Here is a 26995-nt window from a genome sequence, read left to right on the forward strand (position 1 = left end):
TGGATTCCTGGCCATACTGGCCTGGAAGGCGATGAGGCTGTTGACTCCTTTGCAAAGGAGGGTGCTACAAGCAGCTTCATCGGACCAGTACCTGTCATTGGCATCGCTTTACGCTTTGCCAAACAAACATTCACCCTTCAAAGCTTGATACTAAACAGTTGCTGGACTTCAGTAGGAATGAACTACGATGTCTAACAGGTCTTCTTACTGTCACTGTCGTTTAAATCGTCGTATGCAAAGATTCGGACTGTCGGAGGACAGTGTGTGTGGCCTCTGTTTGGAAAATGATGAAACAGCAGAGCACATACTATGTGCCTGCCCCGCTGGGGTCCGAATCAAGTTTTTAGAGTTCGGCAGAGCCGTACTCTTACCACCTGACTTGAAAGACCACTCACCATACAGACTTATCGGATTCGTTAAGAAGCTGGGTTTGGTTGAGTGTGAATAGGTGTGAGCCTCAATAAACCCTTGCGGGTTGCGGTGGAGGGTCTAATAAATCGACTCACTTTGGCCCAACATGTCTACCGCAGTAGCAAACGAAACGTCAGGTATAAAAACTTGCAGACCACGGCTAATAAACCCGGAAACATCGTACAATTTGTTAGGCACCGGCCTTAAAAGCCTACACACTATGATCAATGTAAAGATTGTTATCACGTATCAAAATCATTCCCATCAACTTTACATTACCAATACATTTGAGTTTTTCTTGTCTTTTTTGGGGGCTTTCACTTTTCACTAACTGCGTTAATTAAACATATTTTTCAGAAAAAAAATGAGACATTCAATAGTAACGTGTCGAATTTGATGATTTTGTCTATCAAAAAAGCTATAAATCCTTATGAGATTTCATGAATCATATCAAGCTGAATTTTTTCCAACGAACTCAGGTTTTTATTTTCGATACCAATTAACGTCCACATTTGAATAAAAAACGTAGAAATGAAAACTGATTACCTGTGTTTCATACAGTTTCTGCAAAATAAACGATACATTTATAATATGCTTAACAAAAAACACGGATTTCGAAACAGAACAATACTACCGTATATTTGGGAACCTTTTCCTTCTGACACGAAAAGCTACTTAGTTCCAAGTTTTTTTGTCGATATTGAGAAGAGAGTATTGCGTTTATCAAGTAATCTCAATACGTGTCAGTTTGACAAATATTTGACAGTTTTACATGAATATTATTTTTATATATATGGATGTTCTTACTTTTGCAAGATCCTGAACGAGATGGATATTTTCATGACCCCGAATGACAAATTTCGATGCATTTGCATGGCTTGAAACTGTGAGTACAAAAAATATCAGACGAATATCTATCTACCTAATGATTTTTTTCTAGCTTGACAGCGTTGATCGTCATATTAGGAAACGCAATTCACCCATCTAGTTTAGATCGTAATTCTACTCAACAATTTTTCAACGAAGTAGCTGACTTCGATGACGTAATCGAGCTCGAAAAAGATAGTATTGTTAATTTTAAAGAATCCTCTAGAAATCATGAGTCAGGACAAAGTGTAGTACAAAGATCCGATATGTTTGAAAACCCAAAAGTTATATCATCTTCGAGAATAAAAACCGATGTGCAAGGTGTTGAGAACGGATTATCAAATTCTTTCAACACATACCAGATATCACCGTCTGAAGAATCGAAAGAAAATATTCCTTTTCAATCCCAACCCCAGAATCAGCCTGAAATAATTTTCGAAACTCCAGTTCTATATGAAGTTGGGGACCGTTCTCAACGACAAGGATACTTTATGGTTAAACAAAAACAACTCGAAGGTATTCCCCATATTCACGAAACTCCTACTCATCAAAACACTCAAGAATGTGGCAGAGTTGAAACAGTAAATTCGAATTTGAATCATGAGACTAGTGATGATTCTGAAGAAATACCTCAAAATATAAATAACTGTTATGATGACAACAACTCCAAAAATCGAAATCTCCATAATTTGGAACACAAACATGAAACCTTACAAGGTGAGTATTACTGGTAGAAGTTAATTGTTCGTTTTATATTTTATTTTTAAATCTTATTATTTCTTAGGCAAATTAAATTTTTGGCTGCTCTGGCTTCTAAAATTGTTTCTAACATTTATGCAAAGTGACATGAACCAGGAAGTGAAAATTAGATTATGACATATATCAAGTCAATGTTTACTGTCATTAATTCATATTATACAGTATGTCCAAACTTGTATTTTGAGGTGATTCATGATTTGATAAGCTTCTTCGTACCTCACTTCCTATAAAATTGGATAACTTCAATATTATGAGCTATGTTTACCTAATTCAGTGACTGTTTCACTCAGGAATTTCAAAAATCAGATTTGAAATTTTTACCGTATATTTTTACGTATACCCCCGTATTTTTTATTTTGCTACTAGAGCACAGATATGATACCATCATGTGCTGATGCTGAAGAATTCCTTTTCAAAAGTCAAAAATTTCTAAAACCTATTGAAATAACGTTTCACATCGCAGAAACCAAAAAAAAAAAATAGGAGCAAGATTTTTCCGTAAATTCAGTAAGAGAGATCGGGGTTGGCAGTCACATTTTTTGTCTTTTGCATTTTTAGTGTCTTTTTTATAAATTATCAATGATATTTTCACATCAATAAATAGTGTTTTCATACTCTTGAAAAAAATATTCTTTTTTTCTCCAACATCATCCATAGAGGTAATAAAACAATTATAATGTAATACATTTGTATACTATATCTTCTTTCTTCATTCGTGAAAGTCATTTTTCATCAAAAATTCAATGACTCGTACAATAACAAAATGTCATTGATTGTAACAAATTGAAAGTCAAATTTAGAAGAAACATCAAAATCAAAGCTTATCATGATAAGAATTAATTTTTTTCAATATTTCCAATTTTTCGAAAAAAAATGATAACTTATGATACATCATTGAAAAGGTAAAATCTGGTTATATTCAAAACAGAAAGAATCCAATATAGCGTCTATAAGAAAAAATTAAGTTGATGATGGTGGATGGAAGACGAAACGTCGGATAGCAAATCTGAAAACACCATTATGTAGCAGGGAGAAAGTGGCGATGTGGAAGTGCAATATACTTTCGAATCCTTCGAAAAATAAAACCAGAAAAAAATATGCATATTGTTAGTCGAGTAAATGCGCAACATTGCCCCAATTTAACCATCTTCGTATCTCTCATAATTTCCGAGATCACAATGTTGAGGATCGAATTTGAAACACCCTGTATATATCTTAGGAACGTTTTCGTTGATGTAAACAAAATCTTCAAGAATGGTTATTATGATTTCACCATAAATTCAGTAGTTCAGTTTATTGTATTAGTTTGGAAATGTCCCTATAGGATGAAACTGCAGTAACGTTAGTTAAAAATACAAGTGGTAGGTATAAAAAAACACAGGAAGTTTTATTTCCCATTGTTTATGATGATCTACTACCACGCAGTAACGGCTACATCCATCAGTTTATTGAAATGGTCTATATATTTCCAACTTGGGTAGCGAGGTCACATCATTGATATTGAATTATATTTTCAAAATATTCATGTATTGAATAAATCAAAATATTAACAATACTGGTAATAAGCAGTTACAGTATGAAAAATTACACGAAACATTGAGTATTGTTCTAGTAGTAATAATCTTATACTTTTTTAAAATCACCTGGTTCAAGACTTCTACGTATCTATCCGGTGCAGCCAATCCCAAGGATAGTGATTATTCCCGTGATAAATATTATGGTAAACTTTAAATTCGATATTTCATGATAAAATATTATAAAGTGACGAAAGATATTAATAAAATAAAAACACGAAATAAGAACACGAAGTGTTCTGGCGATGCATTGAATTTATTGGAGCCTCTGCCCACATAGCAATAGATATTCCAGGTATATTTCATGAATATACATTTAAGGATATTGTATTATGCTATGAATATGCCATGGATATATATATCTTCTGGAGAATATTCCCTGGAAGTGCTCCTGGCGAACCTTTGATATATTTTAAGAATATTCCTAGGGAATATTCTTGGAATATCTTATAATATTCTTAGAATATGTGAGGTATATTCTATTAAGAATATTCCAGGAATAGAACCCGAGGAATATTCATAAAATATTCAGGATATTCTTAGTTTATTGTAGGAATATACAATAGGGAAACACCATAGAATATTCTTTAAATACATTTTATGAATATTCTAGGAATATTTGGAATATTCCAAGAATGTGACGAGTAAACGCTATCAGGCATGTATATATTGCATTTTGATGCAAGATTCACACAAGTAATAAAACACATAATATTCATAAACAAATATATTTTAAAAACAATATACACTGAAATATTTGACGTTTCAACCAATATTAAAAATAATAAATCTAATTCAAAATATTTATTCACTGAATAAAATATTTCTGAATACTGTCATATTACAAATATTAGAAATGTATTCAAATTAGGATGTTCCTACTCTCAAACAAATGTATACTAAAAAATATGCTAAAATAACAAATCTGTGAATTCATCAGCACTAATTAAAAAATAATAAATATATTATTTCATTGAAAAAGAAAAAATGAATTACATCAAGAAATAGGTTAGGTTAGGTTTCTCACTTACAAAAATAAACCCACAAATGAAGTATTCAAAATGAGTGGTATGATGGGTTCTTCAATGAATTTCACTTACTTAAAGTCATCCAAACTTTGCTCACTAGAATAGTTTTCCTTATATTTGTCCAACAATGCATCAGCCAGTGTTTCAATAGTAATACCTGGAACAAAATGTACATTAACTTTCATTATCACTATTTGAAAGTGGCACAATAAAACTGGAATAAAAATCAAATAGATATTTTTCGCATAGGTTACTCATGAACATTTACAACATTTTATGACTTGGAGAGCAACTTGCATTGTCTTGTTGAAAAGTACTCATTACGTTTTCAGTTCCTTGGCGCACCTGCCTGTACCAGGTACCACTCTGTTTCCTTTTGGGCAAATTGATACTATCTTGAAAACGAGTGATAAAAATTATGAAAACAAATGATACAAAAGAATGTGTCATTCACTTACTTTTCTCTATTGAAGATACACAACTGAAATCAATCTAGTTCAAACATGTACTTAGTCAAACCAACAAATCCCACACACCAACTCTCCTCGAACCTAAAATGAGGTATAGTAGGTTAATCACCATGACTTTACTATCGATACTATTGCATTTTATACTTACTTTTCTTGAAGACTGAATATATGCAACTCTCCTGTTTGAAGATCCAAAATCAAACTATTCGCTGTACTGCAAATTGGACAACCCCAAATTATAAATGGTACACTGAACGTGACAGAATTATACTTTGATAATAACACCAACACACCATGCATTACACACGCGAACCTGCCACGTCAACCGCCATGTTGAATCAAATGTCGAATTTAACGCAAAGGTACCAAGTATTAAGGGACAGCCGCTTTCACAGAGCTTATTCGACTGTCGCGCGCTACAGTTCAATTGACCAATGAGAAACGTTTACTCCAATTCTTCACTTCCGCATTTCTCTGTTTCCAGGATTTTTCGCTTTGTAATTAAATAATTTCAAATACAAAAAGAGAAATAGGATGAGAATTAACCAATTTATTGATGCAATTGGTTCATTTATTAGCCCATTCAAATTTTTTTGTCGTATCCAACAGTTGCTGTTGAAGCAATTCATCCAGAATCTTCGCGTTGAGTTCAAAAACTGGTTAACACCATCAGGGTTATATACATTAGGTTATGCATTCGATTAAGATCTTCAAATATTTTTGTTTTTAATAATATTCAATTATTTGAATACGTTATTATAAGATAATTCAAAATTCCATTTTATAGAATATTCCAAAATATACCGTGGGGATATATTCTAAGAATATACCATATGGTATATTCGTTCGACAATATTCTTAGAATATTCAAGGGAGAATAATCCATTTATAGACATTCTATGCACATTCTTTCGGGAATAATCCTGCCATATTCATTCAAGCATATTCTATGAATATTCTAAAGGCATGTATATATTCCAAGAATATTCTACGAATATTTGGAATATATACGTTCGTTTTATGATATACAGAGAATATTCCATGAATATCTGGTGCTGTGTGGAATGGAGACACCCTACATTTTGTTTTATAAGAGAGATCTCCAGATGATGTAGTGCTGCAGGTTTTTCCGGGTTTTCCTGCAGCTGAAAAAGCAAATGCGCCACTGGAATCAGTGAAGTCACCCCGGAGCGCCAATTAATTTTTATTGTTGTTTTTATTTTATTTTTATCGTTGTTTTAATAAAACTTTAGTATAAAATCAAGTATTTCCTGTGAACATTAAATCTGTGATCTGTAGACATAAAATTGGAATGTAAGAAATTTTACCTTTTCAGCATGTCGACTTTTCCTAATAGTGTCAGTCATTTGTACTAAAAAAACGAATTTTGCAATAAGTATTTTTCATAAAACTTCTCTTTGTTAATTTGAATGATGTGACTGATGTTGATGATCGAAATTATACAATATTCTACTAAATTCAAATATCTCATTTCCTTATTTGAAAATACATCACATTTGAACATTATACGGAGCGCTCATTTAGGGGTGACAATTTCATGACCCGTTATTATATTAATAAAAGTAATATTTTTCAGACCGTGCCGATACTGCTGATCATGAAAAAGTTTGCAATAAACTTATCCAACTATTTCATGAAATTCCTCTCGTGGAACAAATGATGAAAGAAATATTGAAAAGTAACGATCCTCAAGCAATGAACAACAACTGGAAATCGATAAAATGCATAATTCGCGAGCAAAGACCAAATATTGCAAAAAGTGATCTGCTCGAAAGACCGGAAACTAAAAATTGTTTCCAAAGATACATGAGAAGACGTAGAAGAAAACGTCATAGCACATACATTAACTTAAGAAACCCACGCAAAAAGATAAATAATAATTTGGCCAAGAGGAATGCCAAGGATGATCCTCGATTTAGGAATATCATCGATTTCATAATCAAAAACAAGGAATTTCTGGATAAATATACGTACGTACCAGTGGTTTTTGCAACAATAAGAGATTCTACTTATAAAGAGAAGGAATCAATGACTACATCACCTGAAAGTTACACACAACCGATAATCCCATCACAGCTATTCGGAAATGCTACTGCTTCTTCTTCGACCCTTTCAAGTCAAACGGGCTATGTAATGACCACTCAGTCAGGTCAATCAACTCAAATCAGCACAGTTACACATAAAGGACCTTCAGTAGTGATTGCCCAAGAAAATCCAGTAATTTCTCAACAAGCTAGAAATTTGACAAACGAACTCAATTTCCGTATACCCAAGCTCAAAAGAACTTTTCAGGATATCATGGAAATCATGAATAGCCAACCTAGTGTGAACAGAATAAAGAAAGAGATTGCTACACAACCAATTTTGTTCTCAAATTCAGCAGAAAAAATGTCATCTCTCTCACCGAATATCGCCACACGTCCAAACGAACCAACTATTGCGTACTTGAATCAGTCAAAATTGATTGTGTTTCCAGATATTCATATGGGCCAACAATCAGAGAAGGCCGATTCTCCTGAGATCCAAAAAATAGTAAATGTCTTATCGATAATACTTCCTCCTCAAAATAATAATAACTCAATACCAAACTCCCCAGTCCCCAACCCTGCTCTCAGTTCAATTTCCATCTCTAGTCCCGATTCAACTGTTGAAACTAGTGTCAATTCAAATACTAACTCTGATTTCAATTCCACTCCTAATTCAGGTCTTAGTTCAACAAGTAATTCTGGCATCAATTCAACTATCAAGTTTACTCTCAATTCTCAAACTTTCAATCATAGTTCCAATTTATCTTCTGTTTCTGGTCTCAGTTCAACTTCCATATATGGACTCAGTTCAACTGCGACCTATAATCTCAGTTCAATACTCAATTCTGGTATAAACTCAATTCCCAACTCTACTATCAATTTAACTCAGAATGGACTCAAAACTTTCAATGAGAGTGATATGATACCCGGTGTTCTAATCTATCCAATCGCTGATAAAAATAACAAGACCAAAAGGAATATTTTCAATCTTTTGGATAAGGACGAAACAGCTGAACATGTAACCTTTGGTAATGATGTATTAGAAGAACAAATGAGCCTTGACAGTTTGGATACAATTGTCAATCAAAAAGTAAGTACAAACTTTCTTTCGGAAACTCAAACATTTAATATTTTACCTCACCAGAAAGTGGTACAGATAATTTGTAATAACCAGAAAAATGTACTTGCCATATTCAATGCTATTTTGTGATTTCCAAAGTTTGCACTTCTTAAAAAAATTTTCTAAACAATAAATATTATAACGGGTCTTCCAACAGAGACTCCTGAATTTTGACAATTGAAAACGGCCATCTTGTTGAAATTACATTTGTCAAATTAGTTGTCATTTATCCAGTCTGTTATGTCAAATCACCATGGACGGTGCAAATACAACACATGCAAATAATAAAATTGTTTTATCAAAATGGGTGTTCTGTTCGGGCAAAGTACCGCGCGCTTCGCCGCTGTCTGTGAGAGTGTGCAGGAGAATCCTAGGCAATAGATTTCGCTTCGATCACAAGAGAAGAGAAGAGAACACAACCACAGAGAAGCCGTGGCGGACATTTGAACGATGGTATATTCCACACAAAATGGCATCAATAGGTCTTTTAAATGAATACAAACATTCGAATATATCTCACACAGACTTTGTTTCATTTAAATCTAAAAATAAGAAGACCGTATAGATACCGAAATCTAATTTATAAAACAATGTCGATAAATCGTATTAGTTACACCATGCATAACACAAGAATGGTTGAACCGGTTTTCGTAATATTTAAATTGTTGGATTTTTCTCCGCTCGAAATACTAGACTAACTATTAAAACGTTTTCAGAAAAAAAAAGATTAAACAAATTGACGAAGTTCGATTTATCAGGTTATGGCAGTCGTAATAGTGCACGCAAAAACAACTGAGGTTATGACATTTGTATTTGTGCGCCAATGTCAAAATAGAAGCAAAATTTTCTTACAATGCTTCGCGAAAGAAAATCTCTATAAGATCACAACAAATCCTGAATACAGGAAGATAACTCAGCTTACTTTCTATAATAATCAATAAGTGACTGTAAATAATGGCATTTTCCAAATATGTAATATGTATCTATAAAATATATTTTCTATTTTTAGAAGATATCAATCATCTATTTTTCTGACACGGAATCTATTACTGAACATGAAAATGACCCAGCAACACTAGTCGTGTTAGTATGGCCCGACTTTGTGCTCCACAAACACAATATAAAAAATTTATTACAATATCAAATACTTCTAAGGTGATACGGAGTTCGACGGGGCAGCAAGTGTAAAATTTAATCAGAATACATGTTGATCAAACTTATACACAATAGTTCATTATATAATTCTATGACGGTAAATAACTGATCTTACAAAAATTCATGAATAGGTAACGATATCCAGTTCTTTTTGTATGGGGACTCACAGCCAATTCTAAACAACCTATATTTCACATTTGATGACATATACAGGGTGTATCAGCGATGAGTGGGTGGAAGATAATTGCTTTCCTATTCAAGACATAAAAAAACTATCAATATTCGGGGTGTTCAATGAATGTGGTTTTGAAGGAACATCCTATATATTTTTATTAGATTTAATTCCTCCAAAAGAGTTATTCTCGCAAATATAAGAATGTTTGAGTTTTTAGCAGTTGGTTAGGTAGTTATTGTGAGATTTATTTCACCTTAGCATAAGATTCATTCACACCCATCATCTCTAATCGATCAAATGGAATGAGAAATGTTTGCCACCGTTTTCCATACATCGGTAACAAAAACGCGGGATCACTTTTTTATCAGTCTTTTTCTTATAAATAGGGCCATACTAGAACAGTTCACACTATGACTACTTGATTTCTATCTAATTCTTGAAAAAATAATGAAAAAGTCGTCAATTCAATTACGATTTATTGGCATAGGCTAGAAAAAAAAACAGATAACAATATAAACTCAATTTTAAAAAGCATAAATCTACAAGGAATGTTTAAATAATCGTCCATTTTGAGTCTGTCTTCAAACTCTTTTCGAACAATTATAGAAAAAAACTTCTCCATTTTTTTTAGTGTAGCTGTTGACAAACACTAGACTCACACTTTTACAATAATATAAATCTGATAGAAAGAGTTCTGGGGGCATTGAAGTGTTTCTAGCAATGAATCATTTAGATATCATGGCTATTTTTCTTGTTTTTTCAAATTTCAATCACTTCTTTAGGCTTATGTTATCTGGAGATGAGTCAATGGGCAAGTCTATTGTAAGAAACCAACGACACTAGAAAAAATAATCAGAAAAGTGTTTAGCTCTATTATAAGATACGTTTCTACTACAGCTCGGAAAGCATAGCTCAAAATGGACGAATATTTGAACATCTCTTGTATATTTATGCTCTTTAAAATTATTTGATTTAATTTTGTTGCATATTTTTCCTAGCATTGTATTAAAATCTGATAATGCATTGAGTTGACAGTGTTTTCATTCTTCCTTTAAGAATAAGATATATTTTCGATATAAATCAAGTAGTCAAACCCTACTTTTCTGAAAGCTCATAGTGGTTTTTTTAACTTGTTTACAGAATATTCCATTTGAGAAACCTGAAAAAAGTGATCCCGCATGTTCTAATATTTAATCGAATAGGGAATATCGATTATTGAATTAGATTTCACCATGCATTATAATGAAGTAAACAAATTCACAAGCTGATAATTCACCATTGTTTACGTTCAAACTCTTAAGATATAGTTGATTTTGTGTTGTGCTATCCCTGCTTGCAAATTTTGTCAAAGTCGCATATTTTCGGGATTATTGAATCTCTAATTTCATTGGTTCTGCAAACATAGGTATGTGAAAAACTAAGAACATTTCTGAATTTTATTTTTGCTTCATCTCCTTTTCCTTTATTTGCAGAAGTATCTACAGTCTATTCACATGTTGTTATTGAAACTTTCATTGTACTATCAAAATATGATCATAGAATTTTTATACCTACAGGTTATCGTCCGACAAGGGGAAACCCTGAAATTTTATAAACGGACCTGTATTTTTGTAGCAATTTCTTGATCAGTAATGTTCGTATAATATCGTGAAATTACGGTTCTTTCGATATCCTGAAGAGTTTTGATAATTTGATGATGATCACGGCCCTGATAAGAATTATTTCTCAGAAAGGAAGTTACTAAACAAAACAGCTGATACAAAATAAAATAAATTTGTTTCAACTACATAGTAATACAGAAAACAAACTCTATCTAATTTTTTCAAAATTATGTACCAACACGTAGGAGCATATCATTTTTGAAGCGAAATGACAGTGCAATACAAATGAGATTTGATTTCCATCATTGATTATTTACTAACATAAAATAACTGGCAAAAAGATACCACAGTTCATTTCTCAAGTAACTTCGAAACTACGAACAGGGCTTTTATTATTATTTTTTGGAATATGACACTTCTTTGTGAAAATTTATAAGAGCCTTGAATCAAGAAAGATTCATTCAGAGTTCAAGGTCAGTTTCAGTTCATTTTTTTTAACAATAAATTCTACTACTTATGAAAACCTCACTGTAAATATTAGAGGTTTGCTTTATCAACATATTTCAGGTACTTAGTGAAGTTTTTGTCAATCATTTGAGGTACATAGAGTAAGAATAGCCTATTCGAGCGATTATCAGGCCCGTAATAAAGAATCATAAATCATTTGATGATCATCAAATTACCAAAACACTTGGGAATATCGTTGACTCCACAATATTACATAACAATAACCAGTCGAAAAATTGCCACAAAAAATAAATGCCCGTATCTGAAACTTCGAAGTCCAATGACACCTTGTATGAATGAAAGTTTCAACTTTCATAACCATATTCTGATTTCCAATATTCCTCCAGATGAAAAAAACACAGTAAAAATATAATTTCGATATTTCCGATTTTCCGTATATCTCCGAAATCAAATAACTAAAGTCAATTTTTTAGTATCATTCAATATCAATCGGAAATAGGCAACTTTGGCTACGATTCAACTTACTCTCTATCTCTTATCGTTTACGAGATTTCCACTACATATGGACTCGAATTTGAATAGCTATGTATATATTCTTATGTAATCTGTGGCAAAAATAAATACAATTATTACTTATAATTCCGATAAATGATAAATGAACTGACATGTCGCAAAGTTTCTACTAAACTTATTGGCTAGGTATTCAGTAGGTCGCGACACTCAAAAGGTTAAGAAACTTTTTCTCATATATCACCTCTTCTCTCACTATACGAATATGAAATCAACTGTTTTTTTATTTTCAGTATTTCGATCTCTATCCGCCGCCAAAACTGAAAAAAGAAGCCAATGACTGCCAAAATGAGACTGAAGAAATGTTAAATGTTCTCAAAAGTTTGAACATGAGGATGCCAGAAGACACAGACTCGTCAAAGAAAGATTTAAAAGACACTTTAGGATCCTTGCCCAAGTTGTCAAATAACTTAAACGAAGAAACAATTCAGTCGATCGAAACCACAGAACATACAATGGAAACCGGACCACCAAATGCACCTGATGCTCCGGATTTCAGCTCTCTTTCTAGTGTGAACATGACAAAACTCCTGGAAATTAATCCTGGTGAAATAGGAAGTGGATATGGAAGAACTTCCTTTAAAAAAGGAAAGATTGATTCATACCTGAATATAGGCAACTCATCCAATTCAACCCTGAATATTGAAGAATGGTGTGCAACATCATTGGGAATACAAAAAGCAAATGATTCAGTAACTGATACGATTTCATCTGTTAAAGAATATCCTCGTCCTGGTCATTATAAGACTCCCCCATCTGGTATGAGTACAAGTGAAATAATATCTGATATTTTTTCTTCTTCTCAAGGTACCACTTTATCAGTGAATAATATCCCTAAAGAGTTATCAGCATCGGCACCATCGAATAGTTATAATACGTCAACAGTGACAACTATTACTACCACCTTCAGGCAAAATTCTGAGGTTACTACTTCCAAAAGTAGTAGTACCGTAAAAGAGTCGATAGAGGCTTCATCAAATTCTGCAAAGCTAAGAGATATGACATCCAAGTTGAAACGTCTTCAGAAAGACTTGAAACTTGTGAATGAAGTACAAAATATCTTAAACGGAATTAACGAACTGGAACATAGACAAAAGAAAAGAAGCTTACCTTTCGAAGATCTCAGCACATACAGCACCGATAAACCTATATTCGAGTTGAACTTTAAACTTGTTTCGGAAATACCTGACAAAGAAAAAGAAATCAGCGGTCTAGGAAAAATTTTGAATTGGAAATCCAAAACAGACCAAAAAACTCCCGGCGAAAAATGTCGCAGTAAACGAAGAACGAGAAAAAGGAAAAGAAAGCGCAAAAGAAAGCACCGGCCTCACTCCAGAAATCGTCGTTTTTTAGGCCAACGCTCTCAAAATTTTCAGTGAATATGATATCAGGAGAAGGGGATGCTTATGTAACCACTGAAGGTTACTCTACATATAGCTCTGAGGATGTTACAAATCACTTCGGAGACTTATTTCATAATCTCAGAACCCAACAAAAAGGAGGACAACATTCTAAATTGATGTTGAAGAGGTCACCTAGTGCAACAGAACCATTTGGTTTTGCTTGGCCTGGTGGTAGACCAAAAAAAACCAAGCCAAGAAAATGGACTAGCACGATTAGTGAAAAAACTAAGCAGCCGAGCACATCGGGACAACATGAATTCTCGTGGCCGAAAAGATTATACAAGAATAAAAATAAGATGAAGGAGCTCACTACAACCACAAAACAAGTGGCATCCTCTGGTGGTATTAATTGGAGAAAATTCAACTGGAATACTGAACCAACAAACAAAAATCATTTTGATGAAGGTAAGAGTTCAGAATAACAATTTCATTCAATTATATTGATTCACTGTTCAATTTCAACTATTTGGGTCCTGCTCCAGATCTCACCTTGCATTCTTAAATTTGATGTAGTTTATTTATAATCATTTTAATATAATATATTTGCGGTATGCAGATATATGAAAGACAAACTGACTTGGAAAAATATTTCCATATCGCAAATCCAATGTATGTATATTACATACAATACAACTCCTCTCTTACATTTTACGTCTACGTCAAAATCAGGATCACTCATGAAATAACATTGAATGAACTAAGAACTGTTGGTATTCGTAGAGTCTTGTTAGAATGGTTGTCTAGTTTTTCATCAGATAGATATGAGACGAAAATAAATGAATAATAATAATAATACTAATGATCTTTATCAATCCCAAGAAACAATAATGTTTATAACAGAGATAAAATTCAAAAATTCACATACAGTAGAATCCGGATATAACGACGTTCAAGGGACCGGACACGCACAAAACGGATTAATTTTGTGGTAGTAAAGTGAACATTAGTTCACTAATCTTTCATTTAGCTGTTCGGATCGCTGATCGAAAGGTGAATAAAACATTTTATAGGAATCACATATGCTTTATTTTAATAGTTCTTAAATATACTAATGTACAAACATACCTATATACTTGCATTATGTAGTGTAATACAAAGAGATAAAATACATACGCAATGCACGAAAAAACTGTGTTTCTTACGTAGAAAGGCTGTTATCATTTTCAGGGCCAGGTTTTTGCGAAAATGTGATTTCAAAGCTCGAATAATTCCTCGGTCCATGGTTTGCAACACTGATGTCGTGTTTGGAGGCAAAAACACCAGGGTTATGCTTTTCAAGTCTGTAATATGGGGATTTGCTGGACAGTTGTCAACTTACAGCAGGAATTTCTTGTTCTTTTCCGTAAGTTCACGATCCCATGCGCGTACCCATTTGGTAAAAATGTCAGCCGTCATCCAGGCTCTTCGATTGCTCTCATAATCCACTGGCAAATGCCGTACATTTTTAAAACATCGAGCACGTTAAGATTTTTCTTTCAATGTGCCCGTCATGTTGACTGCCACCATCACAGTTATTCTCTCTTTTGATAATTTTCCTCCTGTACATTTTTCACCTTTAAATTTCAACGTCTTGTCCGGGGTTGATTTATAAAACAGCCCGGTTTCATCTGCATTAAAAATGTCATCATCTCTTAATCGCGCACATAGAGTAGGCCAAACTTGTTCTAACCAATCGATTACATCACTTTGTTGAACTGACATAGACTCGCCAGCAATCTTACCACAGACGATGTTGTGTCTCACCTTAAAACGGTTTATCCAACTCATGGAACATGTGAAAATTTGCATGTCTAACTGTCTAGCAAAAAAGTTTGCTTTCTCTTGTAGCAGAGGTCCATTAAGGGGTATTCTTTGGTCGCGCTGAAGCTTGAACCACTGTAACAATGCCTTATCCAACTGCTCATGAGTAGAAGTCCTTACACGTTTGCAGTTCAAAACATTGGCATTGAACAACGACTCGATCTTATCTTTATTCTTTTTAATTGTGGATATTGTAGAATAGGATACGCCAAACTCCTTTGCGAGAGCTGCACTTCTAATCGGTGTAATATTGCACTTTTTTCATCAATTGCAAAACACTTTCGCTTCACAGAATTCATTTTGTCTTCATACTGGAACCTCTGGCGCAAAATCAATCTATTAAGAGCTGTTAGTAGTACCTATCAATCGAGGTACCTAAGAATACTACCTGTTAGTAGTATCAATCGAGTTACCTAAGAAGAGGGAGTGCGCCAAGGTATTGGTGTGCTGATTGTGTAAACAAAACATTGCAGTCGCCACAAGCGGTTGGTCGCTTAAACCGGAGTCGCACTAAACGGTATATTTTCTCAATAACTAAATATGAAACTAAACTTGAGTAAACATTATCGTCGCTGGAAACGGATAGTCGTTATAAGCGGAGTCTTTATATATGAATTCTACTGTAGTAATTGAATACATTATTGAAATACTCGCACTAATCAATTAAGTGTACAGCACATATAAATGAATATGAAGGTTATCGAGTGTCTTGATATAGATACAGAAGTTATTAATCGAACATATCCCTCAAGATAGTGGCAAACCATAGACACGTGTTTCGAGCTTTTGGCCCATCATCAATACGGTGCAGCCAAGTGTAAGGATCGGCAACACTTGGTTACCAAAAGAAATCAATATAAATGCATGGAGCCACCAGCAGGAGCCAGCCGCTGGTTTAGAAACCCTGTGAATTATATCTGATTTAATTTCATAACGAATGTTTGGAGTACAAACTGAGTAGAAAAAAGTGTTTTCTATATAATTCAGTGTTCATATAAAAGTATTTGTTTCGAAAAAATGTTTCTTTCGTGTAATTCAATGTTCATATGAAAGTAGCAGGAAGGCTTTTTCTTCCAGATTTGTATCTGAAAGTTTCTTCTTTGCATTATCTACACCTCTATGTATACAATTACTTCTTTTAAAATTGATTACTTCCTTCCTTTCTTTGAAAAATTCCCACATTTTTCTTTATCAAGATAGAGTAGTAGAAAACCAAAAATTTTCTATCCCAAAAATTAGTCACTCCTAAAAATATAACCTCTTCAAAGTTAGACAATAATATTGCATCACGAAAAACATAAATGATGATTTCAAATCTAATAAAATAATTAAAATAATAGTAATATAATGAAAAATTTGAAATAAAATAGTTGAGATTGACAGTATACGTGATGCTATAATGACATTATATTGCAGGGAAAATAACACGATCAAGTATTGAAGATGAATAGATAAAAACCTAGATGAGTAAATATTTGTGTAGGACCTGTTTTCATAACCGTGAATCTAGAAGATTTATTAGGAAATTTCAAAAAACACTTCATTGTGGGATTTTCACTAAACAGTTTTATAAAAACGCAACACGTGTTTCTCCATACTATGGCTTCTTCGGGTGTGTCGTATTACACCCGAAGGGCGTAAACTCCATTACAAAGAACCATTACTGATTCTACTATCAAGTTTTGAGATCTTATCGGTTCACCAAGAACAGCTGAAGTCTTGAAAAAAAAATTTAAATAAAATAGTGTCATTCTTTCTCAACGTGATGTCAAATCAGAATATTTTCTTATCCTTCGAATATTGGGCGTCGTCTTTGGATTGATGATAAAAGGTTTGGATAGAATACAAAAATATATAATCAATATAATGATAATGAAATATAGAATAAAAATTAAGGCCTACGAATTATTCGTTATACATATTCTAATATCCTGACATTTTTATGTCAACCGAAATTTGTTACCATGTGATAAAAATAATAATATTTGAAAAGAATTTTCTACATATTTCTTATTACTTGGGGGGTTGTCTGGCGTGTTTATTTCTTCCAAATCTCCGCATGTTAAATAGATAGTAGACTTTGTAGTCTTCCTAGATATCACCACAACTCATCACATTTTTATCTTTATCTCATCTCATTTTTTATTGTTAACTCTGCTGAAAATTCAGAGTTCTGATGATAATCCTTGTGGCTGATTTTTGCTTGACTGAACAAACTGTGCATGCAGTGTTTTGTATTTATAATCTAAGTCAGTCACCTATCACTCTGTTCAAACCAAAGTCTCTACTTCATGACCTTTTTCTGCAGATTTTTGATCTGTCTGAGACTTGAAATTGAATCGATTGAAATAATAATAAATAATTTCCAAGGAGAAGCAACAAATCACCAGCTAAACATCGAATTATTTTTCTCTAAAAAATATATGTACTCTCCAGTAATTTGAATTTGATCTTAACTTTATTTCTGTCTGTTGACCGTGTGGATACTGAAAATATCTAAAATATACAAACTTTGATGCCTACACCGAATGTTTTCCTTTCAATATATATTACTTCAACATTTCAGATGGAGAATTATCAACAGATATACGTAAGGCAGAAAATGAACTGGGTCAAGTATCTTCAGAAGAAATAACAGTTGTAGGACCTGTGGATTACTATTCCAGAAAGAGTGAAACAAGCAGAATAGGATCAAACTTCAATCAGTATGAGGATTATGATCAAACTAACCAAATTTATTTGATGAACATTGAGTCAGGTTCAGGACAAAGTGAAATCACAACGAGTTCTGAAACTGTAGATGATAGATCGAGCGGAATAGTACTGAATGATGAAGATAATGAAAATACATTCACGGTATATGAAGAGCTTGTAACTCCGGAAAATCGGGAAGAAATGTTAGAAACAACCCAAACACTAATCGAAGAAATCAAACAAGATGAATACACTGTCAATGCAGACGAAGAAACGACAAATAATGACATTGATGCCCTAAACCCCGAAGAAAAAAAGAAACTTTTTCAGTTAGCTGATGAACTACTGAAAGATTTCAGAACTCTCACTAAAACCAAAGGGTATGGGTCAACTGAAGTTACGAGCCAGATTTCCAAAGTGAAATCTGAAGATGAGGAAGGTATATCAGAAATGAACAGAACTGATAAAAAATCAAAAGTTATTGAGCCTGTGACCACTGAAATTGTGACAACGGCAGTAAGACCTGAAACAGGAAACCAAGAATGGCAACAATACAGTTCAACTGAAGTGACTACTAATCGGTCTTTCAAAGTTGCAACTGAAGAGGAAAAAGAAACTCAAACCAGTGAAGATTCAGACGTTAATGATAAGCCTGAGACCACAGAAATGAGGACAGCAATAACAAAGAAATATGTGACTGAGGTGAAAAAAGAAACAATCAAAGTAGAATCTGAACAGGAAGTAGAAACATCAGGAGGTGGTTTGAATGAAACCAGTGGAACATCTATACTTACTGAACCTAGGGCCACCAAAATTATGACAACGGTAATTAAAAAGTATACCACTAAGTTAGAACCTGAAATGAGAACCAAAGATTGGCAACAATACGGTTTGACTGAAATCACTAATCAGACTTCCAAAGTGGAATCTGAAAAGCAAGAAGAAATATCCGAAGATGGCGAGAGCAAAACTAGTGAGAAATCAGAAGGTACTAGGAAGGAAGGTGTAACTGAAATAAGAAGCGAAGAACTGCAACGATACAGTTTGACTAAAATGACTAGTCAGGCTTCCAAAGTTGAACTTGAGGAAGGAATAGAAACAACAGAAGGTATAATGAACAGAAGTACTGAAAAATCGGAAGTCCCTGTGAAACCTGAAGAAGTGAAAATATCAGAAGGAGGCGTGAGCGAAACTAGCGAGATATCTAAAGTTACTGAGCCTGAAACCACCGAAATTATGATAGGTGTATCAAAAAAATATGTGGCCAACGCAAAACCTGAAATAAAAAGTTTGGAATGGCAACAATACAGTTCCACTGAAATTACCAGTCAGGCTTCCAGAGTGGGACCAGAGAAGGAAGTGGAAACTTCAGAAGGTAGAGTCAGTGAAACTACTGAAAAAGCGGAAGTTACTGAGCCTCACACCACTGAAAATATGATAACTGTAACCAAAAAATATACGACTGAGATAAAACCTGAATTCAGAAGCGAAAGATGGCAACAATACAGTTTATCGGAAATTGTAAGTCAGACTTCCGAAACGGAACCTGAAGAGGAAGTGGAGTCATCAGAAGATAGAATGAGAGGAACAATTGAAAAATTGAAATTTACTGGGTCTGAGACCACTGAAAGTACGGCAACTGTCAGCATTAGTCAGGCTTCCAGATTGGAACCTGAGGAGGAGGAGGAGGAAACATCAGAAGGTAGAAGGAGCAGAATTACTGAAGAAGTTACTGAGCCTGAGATTTCTGAAAATATGACAACTGTAACCATACAATATGTGACCAAGGTGAAACCTGAAATGAAAAACAAAAAATTACAATATAGTTCAACGGAAATCACTGGTCATGCTTCCAGAGTGGAATCTGAGGAGGAAGTGGAAAATTTAGAAGGTATAACCAGCGGATCTACTGAAAAATCTGAAGTTAATGAGCCTGAGATCACTGAAAATGTGAGAACTGTAACCAGAAAATATGTGACCAAGGTGAAACCTGAAATGAAAAACAAAGAATGGCTGCAATACAGTACAAAGGAAATTTCTAGTCAGGCTTCCAGAGTCGTACCTGAAGAGGAAGTGGAAACTTTCGCAGGTAGAACCAGCGGAATTACTGAAAAATCTGACGTTACTGAGCCTGAGATCACTGAAAATATGACAAGTGTAACCAGAAAATATGTGACCAAGGTGAAACCTGAAATGAAAAACAAAGAATGGCTGCAATACAGTACAACGGAAATTTCTAGTCAGGCTTACAGAGTGGAACCTGAGAAGGAAGTGGAAACTTTAGAAAGTAGAAGCAGCGGAATTACTGAAGAAACTGAAGTTCCTGAGCCCGAAAACTTTGAAAATATGACAACTGTAACCATACAGAATGTGACCAAGGTGAAACCTGAAATGAAAAACAAAGAGCTACAATACAGTTCAACGGAAATTACTGGTCATACTTCCAGAGTGGAACCTGAGGAGGAAGTGAAAACTTTAGAAGGTAGAACCAGCGAAATTACTGAAAAATCTGAAGTTACTGAGCCTGAGATTACTGAAAAATATGTGACCAAGGTGAAACCCGAAATGAAAAACAAAGAATGGCTACAATACAGTACAATGAAAATTTCTAGCCAGGCTTCCAGAGTGGAACCTGAGGAAGAAGTGAAAAGTTTAGAAGGTAGAACCAGCGGAATTACTGAAGAAACTGAAGTTACTGAGCTTGAGATTACTAAAAATATGACAGCTGTAACCATAAAATATTTGACCAAGGTGAAACCTGAAATGAAAAACAAAGAGCTACAATACAGTTCAACGGAAATTACTGGTCATACTTCAAGAGCGGAACCTGAGGAGGAAGTGGAAATTTCAGAAGGTATAACCAGCGGAATTACTGAAAAATCTGAAGTTACTGAGCCTGAGATTACAGAAAATATGACAACTGTAACCAGAAAATATGTAACCAAGGTGAAACCTGAAATGAAAAACAAAGAATGGCTACAATACAGTACAATGAAAATTCCTAGTCAGGCTTCCAGAGTGGAACCTGAGGAGGAAGTGGAAACTTTAGAAGGTAGAACCAGTGGAATTACTGAAAAATCTGAAGTTACCGAGCCTGAGATCACTAAAAATATGACAAGTGTAATCAGAAAATTTGTGACCGAAGTGAAACCTGAAATGAAAAGCGAAGCATGGCAGCAATATGATCTAACTGAATCAACTAGTCATGTTTCCAAAGTGAAACCTGAAAAAGTGAAAACATCAGAAAATGGCGCAACGGAAATAAGTGAAGAATCTGAAGTTACTGAACTTGCGCCCAGCGAAACATCAGAAAGTAAAATGAGCCTTACTACTGGAAAATCTAAAGTTAATGTAACTAAGACAACTGAAATTATGACAACTGTATCCAAAATATATGTGACTGAGCTGAAACCTGAAATGGAAAGTGAGGAATTGGAACAATACAGTGTGACTGAAACTACTAGTCCGGCTTCGAGAGTGGAACCTGAGGAGGAAGTGGAAACTTCAGACCGTAGAATCAGTGGAACTTCTAGAAAATCTGAGGTGATTGATCGTGAAACTACTGAAGATATGACAAATGTAACCAAAAAATTTGCGACCAAGTTAGCACCTGAGATCAGAAGTGAGGTAATTACCAGTGAGACTTCAATAGTGTCCAATAGTGGACAAGAGGAAGAAAAAATTTCAGAACGTAAGATGAGCGGAACTACAGAAAAAACAGTTACTGAGCCTAAATCCACTGAAATTATGCCAGCGGCAACCAAAAACTATACGAAGAAGGTGAAACCTGAGACAAAAAGCGAAAGTAGAGAACTATACAGTTTCGCTGAAGTTACCAATCAGGATTTCAGAGGGAAACCCCAAGGAAAAGATTTTGAGACCACAGGAATTACAACTGCGATAACCAAAAAATTCGAAACTGGGGTAATACCTCAGATTGAAACTGGAATTTGGAAACATTACAGTTTTGGTATTAGACCTACTACGGCAAAAAAAAGTAAAATGACAACTTTTGCAGAAAATAGCAGTTTAACACCTATTGAAACTTCTGAATCTTCAAATGAGACTGAACCAACAGATAATCTGGAGTTAACTATGGCAACCACTACTTTGGAAGTTGAGTCTCTTGACGATGAGAAAAAGAAATTGTTCAGCTTTGCTGACTTTCTGTTAAATACAAAGAACTTCGAAGCAACCTTAGGAATCACACCCGAAAAAGTTATTCCTGAAATGGAAGAAATTACGAACCTGTTTACAGATAATAGTTCTCCATTAGAAATACGGTCTTCAGAAGATTTCAAAAATATTTATCCCATTTCTTTGACAGAAAGTAAAACAGAATCTGAAGGTGAAAATGGGGTAATCCAGCCTATAACTCCTGAACAGCTAGCTACTACCTATAAGGAGTTCAAGGAAATTGAAAACGAAAAAGATGAATCAAAATCTGAGGAGAATGGAGAAATGAACTTAGGAATCTGGCAGAAAAGTACAGTGATATATGATGAGAACGAGGAACAGTTACCATCGCAAAAAATTGGGGAAGAGTTTGATATATCGGCTGAAATAAGAAGTAAAATACTTGAATCCGAACCAACTACTGAAAACACAGGTATTTTATTAATTTTTTTGGTTAGACCTAATGAATATAATTTTTCTTTTTCAACAAACTAGTTCATAATTGATTTTTGGTATACCTATATGCGATCGAAAATTTAAAAGAACATTCATCTTCATCCATGACGATATGCTCAATGTATTAACAATCGATACGCGGGAAAGTTTGATTTCCTCATTCCACCAGTACACAGGTCTTCAATTTTGGACGTTTCTTCTCCTGGGCATTGTTTGGTCACATATAGATTTGAGGTTGTTAGAGAGTGCTTCTGCTGATATTGCTTCAGTATTTTGATTCGCAATTTTCTGGAGTTTTTTCCTGAAAATTCCTGAAAATTGTCAGAGGAGAGGAAATCTTCAAAAAGACTACGGTCGTTCCGTAGTGGTGGATTTTTACCACCTAAAACCTCTCCTCACTGAGCTCCAAGTACTGGGACCGCTTTCGCATTACTTCGGTACTTGGGCTGCTGTCTCATTATTAATGCTTTATATAACCATCTATGTGTCTTCTTTTGACATATTTGACATATGTATATATACATTTTTTTTATCACCTATCCTCCACTTCTTTGGTTTCGATGATAGATCGTACTGTGTTATAGGCATGATTCCATGGTTTTTCTTCACCCTGAAGACTTTGCATCATGTTTTCTGCGCAGAAAATTCTTCCCGTTTTGCGTAAAAATGCAGTTCTTGCGTCTTGCCATCTTGTACAGATAAAAAGTGTATGCTCTACGTCGTCGTATTTGCGGAAACAACCATGTCCCGAAAGTGCCTGGGAAAGGAAATAATCCACTTCACCGAAAGGTCTATTGATCCAGACCTGTAAATCAGGTATTAAGGAGTATGTCCATCTTCCATGAGTTCCTCCTTCCCATTTTTGTTGCCAGCTGTGCATTAAGTTACCTCTTGTAATCGATTTCGGTACGCCTGAATATCGGTCTTTTCTCTCGCTAGCTTGCAGTTCTATTGGAGGAATTGCCGCTATGACGCCAACCGCCTCTGCGGATATTGTCCGGTATGCGCTGCATATCCTTATCGCCAGTTTTCTCTATACTTGGGTGAGTTTTAGTAGTAGCTTTTTATTAGTGAGGGCTGTGTACCAGCAAGGTGAACCGTACAGCATCTGGGAGTGCACCACGCTGGATATGAATAATTGTTTCGATGCCCTGGGGCCACCTATATTCGGCATTAACTTTGCTAGTGCAGCCACGTTTCTGTCGGCTTTGACTACAATTTGGCTTATATGTTCAGCGAAGGTGAGCTGTGTGTGTAGCCATATACCCAGATATTTCACAGCTTTGCTAAGTTCAATCGTTGTTCCTTGGATATCAAAACTTATTGGTTTCAGTTTCCTTCTCTTGGAGAGAAGGACAGCTTCTGTCTTCTCGGGAGCCAATTCCAAGCGCAGCCGGTGGATTTTTTTTGAGATACGGACCAGTCCCCTGTTCGTCAAGTTCACCAGAAGGTCTTCTGATTTTGCTGTGACTATCGCAGCAACATCATCCGCAAAACCGATAAGTTTTATTCCGTCAGGCATTTCCGATTTCAGAAAGTCGTCATATAAAATGTTCCATAGATCGGCCCAGCACCGATCCCTGGGGTACACCACTACTTATTTTAATAGATTTGACACTTCCTTCACTCTCCAGTATTACCTCCCTTTCCGACAAATATGAGAAGATAATACTTATTAGGCTCTCCGATATCCCTCTGTCCACTCGGTCAATTTATATCCTCTGTGATCACTGAAATCTATGTCCCACTCAGGAGATTTAGCATTGAAATCTCCGACTACAATGGCTTCTGCGTTATTGGTGCGTACCAATTTTTCTATTTTGCATAGTGACTCCTCCAAGTCCAGATGAGTAGCAGCTAAACAACATGAACCTAGTAGTTTGTACATAAGTAAATCCCCTGCCGCATCCCTGCCTCTTGATCGTAACATTGTTGCTTAACCCTTTAATAGCTGTCTTGAAGTCGTCCCCGAATACCCAATCTAGTCTACCACGGATGGCAGAGATATTGGGTTTACTGAGGGCGATACTCTATCTATCTATCTATCTATCTATCTATCTATCTATCTATCTATCTATCTATCTATCTATCTATCTATATAACTATCTATCAAAGTAACTCACGTCAAGCAGAAAGTCAAGAATTCATTCTCGATAGGTCATGTACTTACCTGTTACGATAGCTCTACTTCATACACGTCCAGCAGCATGAATACTGGCCTCGAACAACAAAGTTAACAGTGTTCACTTGGAGCTGAACAAACCAAGAATACGACTTGGGGTATCTGTATCTGTAGAGTAGGGAGGGTGAGTGTAGGCCCACAGCACTTAGGCCACATGTGACCAATTGTACATCCTCCCGAGGAGTTATCCTCCTAGGTACCTGGAACGCTCACTTGGAAAAAGTTTTACACAAAGCCAGACTGCCTCTATGGACATGTCGAAGGATTTGTGGTAAAACTTGGGGTTCAGGTCCCAAACAAATCCATTGGATTTATGTGATGATTGTCAGACCAATTATCACGTATGGTGCAATTGCTTGGTGGCCGAAGGCTTTACAGAAAACGGCCCAAGCAAAGCTCTCTGGCTTACAGAGACAGGCTTGTCTGGCTATCAGTGGTGCCATCAGCCGTCAGCGGCCATGGAGATCCTTCTAGATCTACCTCCTCCCCACATTTTTCTGGAAAGAGAGGCTAGATGGACTGCATAATGACTTGTGCACATTGCCAATTGCACAAATCAACTCAATGCAGAGTGCAACAGACTGTTGGTTGACATTGGAAGTCACAGCATTCTGGAAATGACCTCTGACTTTATGCCTCCAACTGTAAACTACGAACTGCCTACTATTCCCGAGTAGAGAGGACTGGATCCTGCGGGAGAAGGAAATATTAAGAGCAGATAGGTGTTGGTTCACAGATGGATCAAAAACACCTTCCGGTTCTGGTGCAGGTGTTTTCAGTCGCAGACCCAGGACAGAGTTATCTACCTGCCTAAGACTTATGCGACTATATTTCAAACGGAAATTTACGCTATTGAATTGTGTGCCGAGAGATTGGATAAATTCAACCTCACTCACAAGCAACGTCTAAATTGGTAGCAAACTGCCAAAAAAGACTCTCCTCAATAGGAAGACTAAACATATTGTCTCTGGTCTGGATTCCTGGCCATACTGGCCTGGAAGGCAATGAAGCTGCTGACTCTCTTGCAAAGGAGGGTGCTGCAAGCGGCTTCATTGGACCAGAACCTGTCATTGGCATCGCTTTGGGCTTTGCCAAACAAACACTTAACACCTGGATGGCAAGAAGAGTTATGGACTTCTGGCAGACTCTTCCAGGATTGGCTCACTCCAAGGCGTTTATTCACTCTTCGAAGCTTGATTCCAAACAGTTGTTGGACTACAGTAGGGATGAACTACGATGTCTAACAGGCCATCTTACAGGTCACTGTCATTTGAATCATCACATGCAGAGACTTGGACTGTCGGAAGACAGTGTGTGTAGCCTCTGTCTGGAAAATGATGAAACTGCAGAGCATATACTTTGTGCCTGCCCCGCTGGGGACCGAATCAGGTTCTTTGAGTTCGGCAGATCCGTACTCTCACCATCTGACCTGAAAGACCACTCACCATACAAACTAATCGACTTCGTTAAGAAGCTGGGTTTATTTGGCCGATTGTGAATAGGTGTGAGCCACAATAAACCCTTATGGGTTGCGGTGGAGGGTCGAATAGACCCACTCACTTTAGACCTACCTACCTACCTACCCTATCCTCCTAGGTCATCGTCCATCCTGTCCTTTCCAGGAAGGTGGACAGGTCACTGGGAGTCATCTCCTTTATATCGGCAGGTGTAGGCCAAGACTCGCCGAACACACACTCTCTTATTGACGATAACTCCGGACACTCGCATAGGACATGCCTGACAGTTTCATCTTCCTGTTCACACATCCTGCATAGAGGTGTGTCCACTAGCCCCATATTATGGAGGAGTTTCCTGAGTTGACAGTGGCCAGTCAGAAATCCTACTGTTAGATTTTTCCTGGTCATCGCCAGATATTTCTATGGCAAGATTGCATGCATCCTTTGATTTCATCCCATCTCTTTAGGGATTGAGCATGGATATAACGTTTTACTAGTTCGACAATTGTCGAAGTCATCAGGCCGTAAGTGCCACTGGGTCCTAAAATTCTTAGTCCAGCCGCTTTCTTGGCTGAAGATTC

General features: G+C 35.6%; 2 protein-coding genes across 4 annotated transcripts in view; both read left to right on the forward strand.

Annotated features, from left to right (window-relative positions):
• Positions 1–1157: 1157 nt before the first annotated feature.
• Positions 1158–13625, forward strand: LOC111504968 (uncharacterized). The gene is made up of 4 exons (XM_023159691.2): positions 1158–1297; positions 1352–1995; positions 6707–8247; positions 12480–13625. The coding sequence occupies exons 1-4, from the start codon at positions 1275–1277 to the stop codon at positions 13623–13625; spliced, it is 3354 nt and encodes a 1117-aa protein (XP_023015459.2). The 5' UTR covers positions 1158–1274.
• The window catches only part of LOC111504387 (uncharacterized), a 62395-nt gene continuing 48888 nt past the window's right edge, over positions 13489–26995 (forward strand). For 2 of the 3 annotated variants that reach the window (XM_074180578.1, XM_074180579.1), the window contains exons 1-2: positions 13489–14054; positions 18016–22752. In XM_074180578.1, the coding sequence (XP_074036679.1) occupies positions 13628–14054; positions 18016–22752 (5164 nt within the window). In that variant the 5' untranslated portion in view covers positions 13489–13627. Of the gene's footprint in view, positions 14055–18015; positions 22753–26995 lie in introns of those variants that run through there. The other variant, XM_074180580.1, reaches the window with a different exon arrangement.

This window comes from Leptinotarsa decemlineata, unplaced genomic scaffold (genome assembly GCF_025532065.1).
Source record: "Leptinotarsa decemlineata unplaced genomic scaffold, Ldec_3_MD MMD2_tig00026299_RagTag_RagTag, whole genome shotgun sequence".
NCBI lineage: Eukaryota > Metazoa > Arthropoda > Insecta > Coleoptera > Chrysomelidae > Leptinotarsa > Leptinotarsa decemlineata.